At 40.6% G+C, this 17,321-nt stretch overlaps 1 protein-coding gene across 2 annotated transcripts in view; it reads left to right on the forward strand.

The window, feature by feature from the left end:
• The window catches only part of TBXAS1 (thromboxane A synthase 1), a 304,882-nt gene that overhangs the window by 129,037 nt on the left and 158,524 nt on the right, over positions 1-17,321 (forward strand). For both annotated transcript variants that reach the window (XM_077828280.1, XM_077828289.1), the window contains exon 4: positions 3,852-3,948. In XM_077828280.1, coding sequence (XP_077684406.1) covers positions 3,852-3,948 — 97 coding nt within the window. The remainder of the gene's footprint in view (positions 1-3,851; positions 3,949-17,321) is intronic.

Genomic DNA, 17,321 nt, shown 5'->3' on the forward strand with positions numbered 1-17,321 from the left:
GCTAGGAGTTGGACTGATATCACCAACTTGTTACATATAGGCTACTGAACAGGGATTGCCAGTAACTGGCAACTTTTTTGACAGTGCGGGAGAGATGGAGGTGTAGGGTAGGCGCAGCTAGGGTTCTGGAAACCTATGGAGGAGGAGCTCCTCGTTGGCATGGTGCTGTACTTGGAAGGATTTTGGTCTTGTGCGATTAAAAGGTGAGAGGGAGGGCCAAATTGTTCCCCCAATAAGTAGCATTGATCTAATAGCTAGAATGGGGGACTGGCAATCAGGACACCTGGGCCCTATTCTCCACTCTGATGCTGATTCGCTGAGTGACCTGGAGTATGTACTTTAATCCTTGTGCCTCAGTTTCCCCATCTAAAAACTAGGAATCATTATTCAGCTCTTTGTAAATACTTTGAACCAGTAAGGTGCCTCTTATGATAGATGTTATATATTAATGATAGTACTTAGCATTTACATAAAAGTGTATCTTGTGTAAGGGTGGGATAGGGCAAAGATAGCTATTCACTCCTCCACCTTTCCTCCCTTCCCTACTCCACCCACCGCATTAATACGCCCTCGATGTGGCTTTCCATCTTCTATTCACACCCTTCAACTCACCATCCCTACCTGGGTTGAAAACTGGACCCAACTGCTTCTATGCTTGCTGGGCTTGACTCCACTCTGCTGCCACATCTGCGGCCCTCTCACTGAAACCTACTTCATTATCACACTAGGGAGACTAGAGGGCAGTCTGTGAGACAGTTTAGGCCCTAGCACTGGAGTAAACAGGGAGGAGTTGCAAGCAAAACTGTAAAAATTCCAAACTGTTTGTGTGCAGATAATTCCTGAGGAGAAAAGAAGAGCTCAGTTTGCTGAATAAATTATTGGTTGTAAACTGGCTAGACTCGACCATCTAGAGTTGAATTTGAACGACAGGCAAAATAATCCGTGTACTACATTAACTGCAATGTGTTTGTTCATTCATTCTTACAGACCAAACTGCAGCAAGAAATGAGAGTCATAAATGAGTTTTTGTGCTTGCATGTGTCTATGGGAGCCTCTTTAGTTATTAAAATGCTCTGGATACAGATTAACTTCTTTTTCTTAATATATCATCGTTTCACTCCCCTTGAGCTGCACACTGTTTGGGGGAGACAGTGAAAGGTTGCCTGGCTTTTCTGTAATTCTTGTAAGTAAGTCTGTGTTCTCTGTTGAACAGCTGTTGGATAACTTCTTACAGTAGTACTCCTCAGAGGGCAGTATAACTCACATCCCTGCGCTTCCTATAGAAACGGTACCATTTCTCCCATGGGAGAAGCACAGTCCTGTCACAAGCTATGGTAAATTAGGATACTTGACCTCCCTACCATGACAAGTAATAGATCTTTGTCTTTAAATTGCTGGCCTAAAAATGTGCGGGTTTTACTTATGTTGGGAGGCTCCCATTTAAACAGAAGAGATTATGAAAAGCTGAATGTGGCAAATAAATAGAAATACCACACAAGAGTAAGGTTAACCTGGAGAAACTTAATAAAAGGGAGTATCCTCAATTAACCGTGAATCCATGAGTTTCTTTTCTCTCAAAGTGTTTTGTAAAATATGACAAGAATATGCATTTTTTCCCAATAATAATCCTAAACTAACTATTGCTGTATAATAATATTAGATGAATATAAAGCTATATGGCAGAGGTTAAACGGTTATTTATTTGGAAATAATGGATTATTGTTCAGAAGTTTTTTTAACTTAATAGGGTATTTAAGAACAAATACAGGTAGGGAAATATCCTCTTGGTTTTGAGAACAAAGCCCTGATCCTATAGAGACTTATGCTCATTCTTGATTTTAACTCTCATCCTTAACGTTAAGCATGTGCCTGTGTTTTTGCAGGATCAGGATCCACGTGTGTAAAGCAGGAAAGCTCATGTGATCTTCCTTGACCTTTAGGTCCCCTCATCCCTTTTCTTTTCTTTTCTTTTGAAACATAGGTGATGAGAGTTAGCAGATTATTACTGTGACTCTTGGACCTGAGTTTTCCCAAAGTGCTTTCCCATATTCCCACTTTTTTAGTTCCCAGAAAAAGTTAGGAATAACCTTCTAATAAACATACAGATTGGGGAAACAGAAAGGAGACATCAGGGGAACAGTTATGTTTTGGGGTGAAAGAAAGCAATGATACACTGATCCTCCCTTACAACCATTGTTCTTGAAAACTGGTTGAGAGCACAAAGGCAGCCCTGAACTTTGCATAAAAGCAATTTTAGCCTTTTAGTATTTTTAATCCCTGGGTACATCAGTGGATTTTTTCCATCCATTCCCTCCTATGCCCCTCCCTTCTTTGTAACTGGATTAATCGTTACAAACAATAAGAGAGAATGTCTGGAAACTTCATTGCCAGATGCTAATGACAGCTGTGATTTCAAATAATGAGTCAGTTGAAGAGTACTGCCCCAGAAACAGGGACTCTATTACAAGCATCTATATCCAGTGCAGATACATTAGGTTCAAATAAACATATTATGATTCAAGTTTGTTATGTGTTAAAGTAAATTTGAGCTTTGTGAAAAATACTAGAATTGCATCTCAGGGGACCTCTCTACTAAACAGTACAGGCAACAGAATCGCCAGCTACCCCTACTACTTTGCCAATGTGCCTAACCTTTTATCTGGAGAAAATCATGTCTAGGAAGGAATGAAAGTTTTCATGGCCATTTGTTCTTTGGTGTGTCTCCAGAGACTTCAGACTAGTGGTGGGCAGAAGTGGAAAAATTCATCGTTTTGTCGTGGATAAGAATTCAGACAATTGTTTGTACCTCTGAGGGTTTTATCATCGTGAGATCAGTCTTTCATCATGAGATTTTCAGTACTTCCTAGCTGAAGCGTGGTCTGAAACGCTGTACCAAGTGAGGCCACAAGCATTCTTTGTAAATGCAAATGCCAGGGCTCAGAAGAAAAGTGTGAGTGTTAACAAACATACTTATTCTGTGGTATCTGGTTAGACTGATGCAGATGATGTAGAAACAAGCCTATATTTTTTCTACATCTGAAGCAGATAAAGAATCTCACTTCATTGCCTGAGAAGCCAGAAGGAGCCATTGCATCAGATTCAGGAAACGATAGCTCCCTCCCCAAAGCTATCCAGAGTAAAGAGAAGACAGTGTGGTCTTATTCTTGGAGGCAATACTGTCCTTTTCCCTCCCCACCCCACCCTTCCTCTGTCATTTGTTTGTGGTAATGATAAAAACACCTCTGAGGTGGTCTACATCAGCAGTGCCATTGTTATTAGCAGCAGTGGAACTGCACTGTTGCCCAGTCAACAGTGACTGAACATGTTTCTGAACATGTTTAGGGTAGAAATGTTCAATGCAGATACAGCCTAGTGGTGGAAAGGCATTAGATTTAGACTGGACAAAGTTTCTCGTAATTCTTTCTTGTTTGGTTGGGTGCATTTTTTTCTTTTTTTTTAATCAGTGTTTTCTTCCCATTCTTTTACAGTCTGTCTTTAGGGATAACATATTGTGTTATGTTATGTTATGCATTGAGTACAGTATATAACAAGCAGCTGTGCGTAAGTAGATGATGGACTGGTTCTTTAATTAATTCTCAGCAAGTGTTTTAATTGGTGATGACAATGGATAAAATGTTTTTAATTGGTTCCTTTAAATACCAAAGAACTTGACAGCTTAATCTTTTTAAATATTTCAGAGGGGTGGAGAGATACTGAACTGCCAAAGAGAATGGAAACCTGATATGAGTTATTTACAAAAAATGTATTTTAGCCAACAGAGGCATCTTAGGGAAGGTGGCTGTTCTCCGGCTGGCTATGGCTGCTAAAATGGTTTTCCACCTCCTTTGTAGATACTACATCGGTCGGCGAATGTACGTGTTGGTGTCCAAGCCAGAGATGATAAAACATATCTTAGTGAAGGACTTCAGCAACTTCACCAACAGAATGGTAAGTTTGGTAGAAAGACTCTACCTCATACTGTAAATTCAACACATGGGAGGCCACATCCTGCAGTCCTCAGGCAGGCCAAAGCTCACATAGATTTTGATGGGGTTTTCCTGAAAAAGAAGCTTCAGATCTGGCACTAAGTGTTTCAGGAAAACCAGCTTTAGAGAGAAGGATGGATGAACTGCTGAATAAAACTAAAGGAATGCAAATTTGACCACACATGTTAAAGAGAGAAATAATTGTTTTTTGGGAAAGGCAGTGGACTGAGACTCAGGAGAGCTGGTTAAATTCCCACTCTGCCACTGACTTCTTGTGTCCAGTCACTTAATCTCTCTGTGTCTTATAAATGGGAATAATACTATTGTGGCATTCCCCAGGGTGCAACCTGAACTGCTGGACTGCTGTGTCCCTTAGCTCTCCAACCTGGGATGCTTTTTACACTGCTTTGCTTGTGAACAGCAAACCCCTCTAAGCTCTGCTCATTCACAACCACTAGCATGTAAAGTCACTCCCAGATGAATACATGCATGTTATGCCCAGCCACCCATGAATTACATACAGGGTGACACCCGCATATCCCTCAGCCTTGGTTCCAGCCTTGGTTCCCAGAAATGTGGGTCTTATACTGTTCAGGACCCTCCTGGACAGTATAAACTCATAGATAGTCCATCATTCCAACAATGGGCAATGAATCTGCACCAGGCTTGTTGACTTAAGTAGAGATTCCCAAGAGCTTCAACCAAAACACACTGGTTTAGATCAAACAAGTTTATTAACTAGAGAAGGATAGATTTTAAGTGATAGATGCAAATAAGTCAGGATTGGTTACAAAAGAAATTAAAGCATAAACATACAAGCTAACTCCGAAACCCTACCAAGGCTAATCGGCTTAAAAGCAAAAGGTTTGTCTCACCATGAGCTGCAATACATTTCACAGGCTGCGTCCCTTTCCAGCCTCGGACCACTTCACCTCTTTATTCAGTTCTTTGAGAGTCATTGTTCTCATGAGCAGAGAGATGGAAGGAGCAGAAAGGTGGCTACGAACATTTCCCCCCACTTCTTATACCCCGGTTCTTTGTGCCATGAAAATCCTTGCTGGGTCATGGGGCAGGCAGTTTCATTGCATACATGAGCTCCAAACTGTCCTTCAGATGAACTGTAAATTTCTTGTTTCCAACTCTCCCCCACTGGAGAATGTCCAATTAAGCCAGTAATGGCTCTTTAGCACTTTGCTGGCATGCTAGGGTATCTTTGTCTCTGAGATATTGATTTTTGGGCATTGCCCAGAACTACAATGTGTTTCTGTAACAATCATATAGCAAAATCTCATAATTTTACATGCAGTGTTGTCACACACATTTCAACTGGGTAATAATAATCTGCAGATTATGAGTTTTCAAATGATATCTCACAAGGCATACTTCATACAAAATATATCAGATTGTTACAAAAGTGGTGAATGTGGGGTACAGGGTATCATATGAGGTACATGGTGTCACAACCTCCTTTACCACACCCTTTGTCTGTCTGCCGTGTCTATTTAAATTTGAATTCTTTGGGACAAGGGCTGTCACTTAAGATGTGTCTGTTCAGGTCTTAGCACAGTGGGGCTCTGATCGCAGTTGGGCACTACCATAATATCAAACGACAAAGAATAAGGATATGTTTAACAAAGACATCTTTGTATGGAATGTTTAATTATTTGTTTCAGATCCAGTTCTAAATATTTTTTAAAAATATTTTAAAATGCTCTTCTTAAGGATTGTTTAGAACAAATAATAAAAAGGAAGCTACAAAGGGATAGCAAACATTTCTGGTATCCAGTAGACATTTTACAGGAAAATATGGCCACACTTGTTTTTTGGCTTAACCTGTTCCCTTCTTCTTTCTACACATTCACAAGTACTATAAGCCTGAACCAAGTCTGCTCAAGCCTGTTGAAATATGTTACATGATGGGTGGTCATAATTAATGACCCTTCGAACAGCATAAGATAGTCTTCAGAAGTTAGAGAGCCGCAAGACATGCACACCTGCTCTGCAGGGCAGCACCTGCTGGGGTACAGTCTTGTGCCCCAATACCCTCCTGCCGGGCTAAGGCCAGGAGACACCCCTCCGCCCTCCACAGGGCAGAAGCCCCAAGCTTCTCCCCCGCAGTCTGGTAGGTGGAAAATGGGGGGCATGGAGGGCTCCAGAAGCCGCACTTTAACTGTTAAAGAGCCACATGTGGCTCACAAGCCACGGTTTGGCCATGCCTGTGTTAGATATTCAGGAGGACTGTATGTTCTCAAGGGTGAAATTCCATCTTTGATCTACTATCCATCTCAACTCCCCTCTGCTCACTCTTCTTCTCTAATCTGCATGTTTTAATCATTGCCCATGTATACTGCTAGGTTCACCTGTGGACACCCTAATATTTTACTCTTCTATATCTCCTGTAACTTATCTTCTGATTTTCCTATCTACTCCGTGTCTGCCTGTAACTCTTGGCTACACTAGAAGCTCCTGCTGCTGAATGTTTCAAAGGCTGAAGTTCTCCTTGTGGGTAAAAAGTTCTCCCCACACTGTATTTTTATCTGAGAAACCCGCTGCTATTTCTCCCACAACAAGTGACCTGTCTCTTCCTGCCTACAACTTCCCTTCCCCATATTAGTTCCAGACAACTGACAATAATTAGATTCTACCCCATTTTCAGTATGCAGCCAGTTCCCCGTTGATGATTACCTGGAAATCAGGAAGGTTTCATACAGATATTAATTGTGTTTCTAATTAATTGTGTTTCGAATGCATCTGATGAAGTGAGCTGTAGCTCATGAAAGCTTATGCTCAAATAAATTTGTTAGTCTCTAAGGTGCCACAAGTACTCCTTTGCTTTTTGCAAATATAGACTAACACGGCTGCTACTCTGAAACCTTTCTAATTAGTCATCCTTGATATTTGAATCGTAAACTTCCCTCCCCTCTCTCAGCTTACTTGTCTGTCTTTCTATCGCCACTTCTCCAACATTGGCAGAATTTGTCTTTAAACCCATCTCTGTAGAAATTCTTATTCATTCTTTAGTTCTCTCCAGTTTGCATTTCCCTTTTTCATGGTCTCTGTAAACATCTGTGGAACTCTCTAAACTTATGGAGGTTCAGAACACTGTAAATTTACTCTCTTAGGAACAGGCGCTGACTTTCCAAAGTGCCGGGGGGCGCTCAACCCCCAGCTGTGCCCCAGGCCCTGCACCCACTCTACCCCTTCCTCCAAGATGCCACCCTGCCCTGCCTCTTCCTGCCTCCGCTCCACCCCACCCCATCTCTTCCTGCTCCTGTTCCACCCCCTCTCCAAAGTGGGGCACTTCCTCACTCATCCTCCCACCCTCCCCCAGCTTCCTGCACGTTGCAAAACAGCTATTAGAGGCAGGCAGGAGGTGTGGGGAGGGAGGAATAGGCACTGATAGATGGGGCGCACTGGCGGGCAGGAGGCGCTGAGGGGCCTGTGCGGGAGCTGATATGGGGACTGGTGGTGGTGGTTCAGCACCCACCATTTTTTCCCTGTGGGTGCTCCACCCCCAAAGCAACCACAGAGTGGGCGCCTATGCTCTTAGGACCATGCTGTTCCCTGTCTGGCTAGGTACACATATAGCTCCCATTGCTATAGTGTCTGAGCAATCTCCTAAGTATTTATGGATTTAGTCTCACAATACCCCAACGTATCACTATTTCCATTCTGCAGATGGGGAATTGAGGCACAGATGAAGTGATTTACTCAAGCTCACACAGGAAGCATATGGCAGAGGAGGGAAAGAACGCAGGTCTCCTAAATTCCAGTATCTTGCCCACAAGACCATGCTTCCTCTACCCTTTGTCATTATCGCTGGTTTGTTGGATGACTGAATCGAATTGAAAATACCCTTCCTTGGGCTTGCTTCATTTACTTCTAAGCTTTTTATCTACCTGTTATCCTGCTTGCTCATGCATTTCTAATCTTGGAGGTTTCTATCTCCCACCCTTCACTTTGTCTGCTGTCCACCTTCTTCCATCTATCATTCCTCACAATGTAGGATGGTCAGCCTTCTACTTAGGACATGGCTACACAGGGACATCCAGGAAAATTAATCCAAATTAACTAGAGGAGTGAATTTGAAGCAGATATTTAAACCACATTAAACCTCTGTGTGAATACCCTCATTCACAATGAAAGTGATCTTAATTTTGTTTGGCTTAATTCACTTCCAAAGCATCCATACAGGAATTTAATGCAGTTTAGCTAATCTGTTTCAAATTCAGACCTTTAGTTAATTGGGATTAATTTTCCTGCATGTCCCCATGTAAACAAACACTTTACTCATCCACATCTATCTGAAACTGGTTGTTTCTGTCTTACCTGTTTCTTTTCGTGGAATTTCACCCAGAAAGCTTCGTTTCCTCTTTAGCTCACACTTGATTCTCTCAGTGAAGTGTTTTGTGATGCTGTGTATTAAGGATTCTATATAAAAAATAAATAGCATTGAATTGTATGTAAGACAGGTCATTTGAGTTTTTATTCAAATGTGATTTTGTATGTGTGAATAATGGTTGCAGAGGGACAAAAGCACTTTCCAAGTAATAGAAGCCTTTTTCTCGTTGCCTGCACAGAGGTTATTTTAAAGCTTTTAAGGGAGTGCTACTGTTTATACTTTAGAAAATTACTGAAAGCAAGGTCCTTCTCTACTTTATTAACAATTTCTACTTGCTAGTGTAGAATTTAAAATGCAAAAATAATATTACTCTGGGTTATTTTCCCCCTAAATGTTATGCTGATGAAATTTAGAGACTAAAGCATTGGCTTTTGAGTAAGCACTATGCACAAAGCTTTGCTAATGCCAGCTCAGTCCTGACATAGAACATTCCTGCTGTTCCAGTCTCTTGAGCTGAGGCTGTGAGTCTTGTAGTGGTTTTCTGATGCACTTGAACGGAAAGTAGGACAAAATCACCAAGCATTTTTTTCACACGTCACCAAAACCAGGAGGCAAGTCCAACACAGGCAAAATCTTAGTACATTAACCCAGCATACCACAGAGGCAGTGGTGGTTATGACATGTTAACAAACCCTCTCTGTAAGACCTTGTCTACAATTGCAGCGGCATGTAGGATAAGTCTAGCAAAACACTGCAGTGAAAGGTAGGCTACGCTCACACTCACTGCAACATGTAGCTTTACACATGCCAGTGAACAGCTCCAGCAGCAGCCCGGTAGCAACAGTGAAAGGCTCTGGCAGTGGGGAGCTGACAGAGCCTTCCCCTGCTGCCTTCCTCCACCTGAGCCTTTCCCTGCTGCCAGTCTTTCACTGCAGAGGGAAAGGCTCTGGGAGCAGGACATATACACTGCTTAAAAATAGCAGTGTAGATGCGGCAGCTCCCCACCGCCAGAGCCTTTCCCCACTGCAGGGAGCTTTCAGAACCTTTCCCTGCCTCAGGGAGCTGCCAGAACCAGTGAAAGACTCCAGCAGTGGGGAAAGGCTCGAACAGCTCCTTGCTGCCAGAACCTTTCCCTACTGCCTTCCCCCGCCAGAGCCTTTTACTGCCATGTGTAGCTACATGCTGCAGTGAGTGTGGATGCAGCCTGCCTTTCACTGCAGCATATAGTAGCATGTAGCCACATATAACACTGATGCCACTATAAAAAAGGCCAAAGTGTTGTTTAAGATTATGCCCATGAAGTCAGTATTTGCTAGGTTGTATTTCCCTCAGTACAGAAGGGCATCTTGGTGTGGTTCTCCCCTTGGTTTGACACAGCCTGGCTTTGTTATCCTTCCTGGTACAATGCAAAGCTTATTCTTCTTTTCTTTGGTATTGGCTGGGCTGGAGTTATTCATTGGAATGACAAGGGTGTTTTGAGGACAGATCTCATCATTTTTTAGGGGCACTGGCAATGGATTTAAGTAGTTTAATGTGATATATTTTATTATTATTATTGGTATTATTGAAGCAGTTGGTGCCCCTGTTGTATTAATTTAGATGGACTATATGGGTCAAAGGTGTTAATATAACCCAGTCACTGACCAACATTAAACGGCATTAAACAAGGTCCAGAATGTGGTATACAAGGCCTTAGCCTGTTTAGTACCACGGCAAACACACCATTACATTTTTAACATTTTATTAAAGATACTGAAAATAAGGAAAAACAATTAAAATGTGAAGTATTAAGTAAGGAGTTCTTTTTAACAACATCCCTTGTTCCCTTTCCCTTTACCTGGAGAAAGTTTTAGAAGGGAAAAAAAAACCCTTTGTTTGACAGTTTCTGAGGTGGTATCAAAGATGGCAATAACTGTCCTTTGAGGAAAAGAGAAGTTATTTGAAATGGACTGGAGCTGTTGTTGTTACAGCTGTTTTGTTAAAGTAAGATCCTATTTCATCTCAGGTGGCATTTGGGATTCAGTTGAAGCTGGTAGATCGAGGTGGTGATGTCATCTCTGGCTATCTCTGGCCTGATTTGGTCAGAACATCTCTCAGGGTTAGGATGACAAAGGCCCAAAGTCTTTGGGCATAGGCTTAGTTCTTGAGCCAAGGCTAGGGTAGAGCCCCTGGAGCTGCATTTCCACCAACCCATCACCCTCGTACTCCACATGAGCTAAAGGCTGGACTAATAGCTGTAGACAAGGCTGCAGTACAGACCCATGCCCTGTGCCCAGGTCAATGGGTAGATTTTATCTTCTGAGTTCACCTGCACTTCTGTCACATCAATCCTGATTACTTAGTGTGTATGCAAGCAAAGTGGGTTTCGCCCTACATGAACTGAAGGCGAGCAATATTTATTTTGAGTGCTTGAGTTTCCCTTTGATGATATATGCATCTTCAAGGAAATCTCTTTTGAATGTTGTTGAAAGGAGCATTTTAGGTGTCCCCCCTCCCGCCCCCTGCCTTTCCTCTTGCCCTCTTCATGGTGTTTTTGAATTGCTGATTGGTAATTTTATGCTATATTTGTTGAAGAAGCCTAGAGTGACTGTGGCTTCAAACTGCATTGAAGCTCACTGTCAGCATCCACTTTATAACAGGCAACAGCGTAAACAAACTAAACATTATTTTCCTGCAGGGCTGGGGTACTTTTTATTCTTATCCATGTAATCACCAGGCAGGCGGTAATGACCTCATATTTTTCCACATAGACTTGATTACTATGAGTGCTTTGACCTTTTTTTTTTCTTAATTTTGTACTGTTAATGAATACAGTCTTCATCCTTGAAATACACAGTCTTTTCCCTACATTTATAGCTACAGCAGGAGAGGAAAAAGTGAGAATTAGTGCATAGAACTTGTGCTAAAAAAGTAAGAAATTGATTTTAATTTAGTTTTTTTTCATGAAACCTCAGTAAGAATTGTAGCTGGGGACTCTGCTGTTGTAAATGACACCTTCTTCTCACAACCATTACAAGTAATCGCTTGGATTGAGTTTTCCTTATAAGAGCACTAACATGGTACTTGAACCTTTATAGCTGCACAGCATTACTGTGTTCTCTGGGAAATGGGGTTATAATGTCTGTTGAATCATTTTAGGCAGGATAATGATGCATAATGCGTTTGGAAATTGTTTTCGGTTTCCACATTGAAACTTTTCTTAGGAATTAATATTTGCAAATCATTAAAGTGTAAGTTTTATAAAGGACGATCAGGTTGTTCGTAGTTAGCTGTTAAAAGAGAGATCCAGAGGTTACCTGGTCTATAATTTGAATGACAAATTGTATCCAAGGTACTGCAGACCAGATCAGTTAGAGAGAATGCAGATTGGTATGCCCTACAGCAAGGGTAAATACTGGATAATCTATGTTTATCTGACTGCTGGAGCAAACATTCTAAAAGGATTAATGCTGTTACCAAATGGTAAAACTAATGATAGGTCCAATCCAGAACCTCAAATCTGAATCCCTACAAATTTGGGGAAGGTTACAATTGAAGTCCATGAATCCAAATCTACTCTTATAGCTTTGGTTCTGAGTTTGAGCTATAACATTTCCATTCAGATGCCTTTCCCTTTCTATTATGGTTGCTGACAATGAAAAAGCAAGAACAATGATCCTCTTCCCTCCAAGAAGTTCATATAACATGGCAATACCAGCAACTTACAGCCTCATCCCACCCACCCAATAGTTTCCCCAATTGCTTCATTTTGTATTTGTTTATTCCCCCCACTCTTCCATGTGTTGAGGGATTTGATTTACTCATTTTGTCTATATAAATTAGATTGTAATATCTTTGTATTGGTCTCATCTTTATTCTTTACTCTGTAAAGCTGCAAGCCCACCCATGGCACTATGTAAATAATATATAATCAATAAACCACAAGGGCCCAATTTTCTGCATCATGTTCAGCTGTGGGCCAAGACTGTAGAAGTCTTACAGGATCAGCTGATCTAGTAGCTTTTTGGCCGTATGGGGACAAAACATCACAGGAGCAGCTTTTGCGAGTTCAGTACTTTCAAACTAGCTCAGGTTGAGTCTCAAGTACCAATTTTGTGCAAGAACCTTGGCTGGTGTAAATCAATATAGTTCCCTTAACTTCCCTAGAGCTACACTAGTTTGTGCCAGGTATAATATACCTGTAGCCTTAACCCAAATCCAGGTTTAAGTTCTGCTTCCCTAGCCCATCTCTATCAAACACAGTTGTTTATGCTTTGAAAAACAAAATAATTAAAACATCTTTGTGGAGGCTTGTGATTTTAAAAATTAGGAAATTAAATGTTGTTGTCTGTAGTTGTGGGGTGGGACTCATTAAGTGCCAGACAAAAAAGAAAGTGTTTCACCACAACAATGAGGGGAATAATTAAATGGATTTGTACCACTCGGTAATATTAACTGGAAAATGAATTTAACTGGCTTCTGACAGTGCTAAATTTCTGGGACATACAGCATATTGAAAGTCTTGGCTGGATTCGATTCAGTTTCATCAACAAACAGGGAGCTCCATAGTACAACATGTAGGACCTGATTCAACACTGTCTGTGTGAGGAAGAGACATTCTTTACTAAATTAGACTGTTAATCAAGTTGCCAGAAAAAACTATGTAGCACACGCTGCCTAATCTCTAACCCCTTCCCTTTCTGTTTACAAATTTTTCCTTCATTGTAGTTGTACATAATGATTAGGACTTGCACTTCCTGTTGGGTCAGCTTCATCATCCATCACATTCCGAGTTTGTTCTGAGTTTGTTCCCAGGTTGTTATTTTTGCAAAATATAATAACCCTAGTTTATAAATGGATGACTTATGTACTGTGTGAAAGACTGATGCACACACGCACTAGGGCTTGGAAACACTAGTCACAAATATTTTGAAGATGGCTAATACAGTATTTGGAAAATGATTCAAAGGATTAAAACATTGCAGAACAAAACACTTTTTGTTCAACCAGTGAGAACGCCATTTCTGTCACCTACCACCCTTCAGCAGGGTGGATGTTTACATAAACTGTAACAGCCACATTCCTGAGTGTATTCATATAATTAATTTGCAGTCCTACACCCAGGTTTAGAGGATATTTTTAGACTTATTTATCATAATGTTTTTTGTTAGTTCGGTTCTTGCTTTTCTTTTTCTTTATCCAATTTTCCTTTGTGTTAATTCAGACACAAGGAGCTTGAGTGACTCTCATGAAGTTATGGGTTGCTTTGTGTCTCAAAATTAGCTGGGCAGCCGTGATTTTTAATAGATCCGTGCTACCTATTTTGTAGAAAAACTGAAGATCCAGATTGTTCCCCCAGATTTTTCCCTAGACCATGGCTACCTCACAGCACCATGCCAATTTCACAAAATATGCACATTCTCATCATGATGTCAGTATGTGGTGATGCTGCATCTCAACCTGAGACAACTTTATCACTATTGACAGCAAGTGATGGCTTGAAACTGCAGCCATTTGTGATGCAGAGTAACTGTGGGATTATTGTGCTTTGTTGGGGGCAAATTTAAATAAGTAGGAACTCTACTGCATGTAAAGTAGTGATCAGTCTTGCAAAGTGCTGAGTTGTGAGTTGAGATGGGGTGCTCAGTGCCTCCAGAAATTGCTTACCACTTTGCAGGATTGAGTGAAAAAAGCATTTTAGCTTTGAATTTATCAAGATTTACCTTGCGCCCAACTATTTGCTACCCCCACTAGATCATATGTCATCCTAAAATGTTGGGTTTCAAATCTCTTGCTGACCTAACTCCATTGAAATCAGTGGAGTTATGCCAGCAGAGAATTTGGGTCAATTGTGTAATAGCATTCAGAAACCCCCGTCAAATAATCTGGTATTTGAGGAGTTTTGCCTATATCCCTTCAAGGCAGGTGAACTAGGTTTGTCCTGGCTTTGCGTCTCAAGCCTGTAACCAGATGGGGCTGGGGACAGGACCTTTTTTTTTCAGGAACCTCATTGTTGAAACTACTTTCTCTTAGAGTCTGTAACCTGAATCACTTTGTGGCTATTTTCTAGGCAAATTACAAGGCCTTTCTAGTTGGGTCAGTTAATTCTTGACTATTTTTCCACCTCCCTTTTTCAAATAACTTAATTTTTTGGTTACTTTTTTCTTTGCCGATTTTGCTTTGATAAGTTTTTGACAGAGTTTTTTGGGCTGTTAAATTCAGTTTGGTTTAACTGCTTTGAAATTGTACTTCATGCCAAATGTTTGCAATGGGCACTTTAGAAAATAATAAAATAAATATTAAATGTGATATTAATTTAATAATAAAATAACTATTAATTTTTCTCTCAGATTGGATGTCACTTCATGCACTCACAGTAAATAGTTACCTGCTTTTCCCCTCTACTTCAGTTTAGGGTATTTAACTAAAGCTGTCAAATGATTGCTGCTCTTGGCTGTAAAATAGATCGGCCTTTGGCTTGGGATAGCCCTTATAGAAATTCTTGACATATCAGCTGCATCACAACACACCGGATGGTGTCATGGGAGTCAACTGGAGTTCTGTACCCCAGTGAAATGAATGGTTGACTTGCGATTAAGTCACTAGATTGGGACTTAGGATATCTGGGTTCAGTTTTTGGCTCTGCCACCAACTTTCTGTGTACCCTTGGGGAAGTTATTTAGGAAACACTTAGTCGCATTTAAGCGTGTGCTTAAGTCCATTGCTATTCATGAAAGCACTTAAGTGCACACTTAACATTAAGCATGCCCTTAAATTCTATTGACTTTGATGGAACTTTAACACATGCCTAGTTAAGCATGTGCTTAAGCATCCTCCTTGAATAGGGATGCTTTCCTGAATTGGAGCCTCAGACTTTCTGTGCCTCACCCTCACACATGGAACCTACTGCTTTCAACAGTCTGCCACAGGCACAGCTATGGTTTGGCATGATATAAGGCACACCTCTTTGAAGAGGCTTTTAATTGGGTGCTCTTTTATTGTCAAGGCAGATCCTGTGGATATGTTTGCTTAAGATTTTTTAATTTCTTATGAAGGAGGAGGCCAATATTTGTTACAGCACTGGGTGCCATTTACAAATGGCTAAACAAGAACAACTCATTCACCTTCTGTGAAGCAGAACTAATGGAATAGCATCAGTTTCCAGAGCATGAGAAGACTGGTGGATGTGGGATATGATGGAATGCAAGAAGGAGCCCATTTCATTTTTCTAGGTTGTGCGCCTTCTACAGAATGAAAATGGGCAGTGCTCAGAGATCCAGAAGCTGACAAGTTTTAGATTACATGTGTGGTAGCCTCACCAATATGGGACCCTTTTTTCTTTTTTTATGGTTGACTGTAAGGAGACTGGATGATTTATAGGCCTTTATTTTTGAGTCCCCATATCAAAGACAATAGGGTAGACTCTATGGGCCAGACTTTGATGCCTTGACTCATGCTGAGTAGCACCATAAAATGTGAGTAGTCTCTTTGAGTTCAGTAGGGCCAGTCATGGAGTAAGTTACTTTTCAACATGAGTAAGGGTATTAGAATCTGGCCCTAAATCTTTTTCTGCTTTATTCAAGTTCTTATACTACTCTCATCAGCTTGGTATCTGGACATCTCTTCCTCTGTAAAGATTATAAAGCTGAAGTAGAAATTAGATAAAGTATAAATTCTTTGCCCTTCACGTACGTACGTGTGTGTGTGTGTGTGTGTAAAACCTATATGAAAAAACTAAAGGAAACAAGAATATAAATACAATGAGGTACCAAGAAATCATTAGGGTTTGTTTTTTATTTTAAAAGATAAAGCACTTTCTTTTAGGCTATTATAACTCAGCTGTCGCTGGGTCAATACCTGATCCTAAGTAAATATGGGAACACCAACTGGATTACATACTGTGCAGCACTAACGATAGTGGCTGACAATTAGTGTAAATCTCCCTCTCAGAGGTTGTACAAGGCAATTTAGGAAAGCTGAATGCAGCTGTACGCAATTACACTACTTTTGAAACTAAACCAACCTGTGAAACTTCTGTTCCTGGAAAATGGTCTAAATTAGTCAATTTAAAAAAATGACAACAATGACACCGCTTCATATTTACCTAATTAATAGCGTATTGTGACACAATGCTGCTTAGTTGAGAGGGGAAAAAAGAGAGAGCATAGCACAATAAAGTTCAGAAAGGTGGTTTTACTGCACTGCAGGTGTAGGAAGACACTAATTTGGGCACGCACTCACCTGCGTGTGCATGGTGCACGTGCACAAAATGTGAAGGGGAAAGGGAACGGAAGGGAGCGACTGTCTCCTTTCACTGTCTCCCTAGTTCTTTCTTCCCTTCATTTATCTTTCAATCTGGGATTAATTTTTGGGCTATTCTTTATCTACAGATTTTTTCCTGGCGTTTCTTTTGATCCTATGGTATTTTATTTTTAAATGGGTAAGAAAAGCAAGATCAGATTTTTATTAGGCCTCCTCCTCCTTTTCCCAGTTTTGCCTCCTGTTGAAAACTTGCCAATCACTTTTCAAGCCCATATTTAGCTTTTCTGCAACACAAGAGATATCATTAAGGCTTTAAACTAGCTAATGATAGAAATGTGCACTGCTTGGAGGCTTCTGCAATATTAACTACATCCAATTATGTTAGGTAAATGTATGAGTATAGTCAAAACAGGATGAAAGCATATCTTTCTATTCAGGCCAAAAGCAGTCTTCTGAGCCAATCTTTCATCAAATTCACATCGGCTGTTTATTTATTATTTCTGTGGCAATTGATTTTTTTTTATTCTTATGTTTATAATTCTCTTTCAGCTCTAAAGACAAATCAGGGTTCCACACAGGAAGGAGCTGTCTCTTCCCAGGTCTCTGTTCCTTATTTCAAGAGAACATTTTATTGCTGAGTAAACATGTGAAATCTTAAGCTGCGATAAGATCATAATTTTTTCTGTTTTAAATTCGGAACTGCTTCCTTATCTGATATATAATCTTATTTTGTCTAGCTGTGTTAGAAGTGG

The sequence above is a fragment of the Eretmochelys imbricata genome, chromosome 1 (genome assembly GCF_965152235.1).
Source record: "Eretmochelys imbricata isolate rEreImb1 chromosome 1, rEreImb1.hap1, whole genome shotgun sequence".
NCBI classification, from domain to species: Eukaryota; Metazoa; Chordata; order Testudines; family Cheloniidae; genus Eretmochelys; species Eretmochelys imbricata.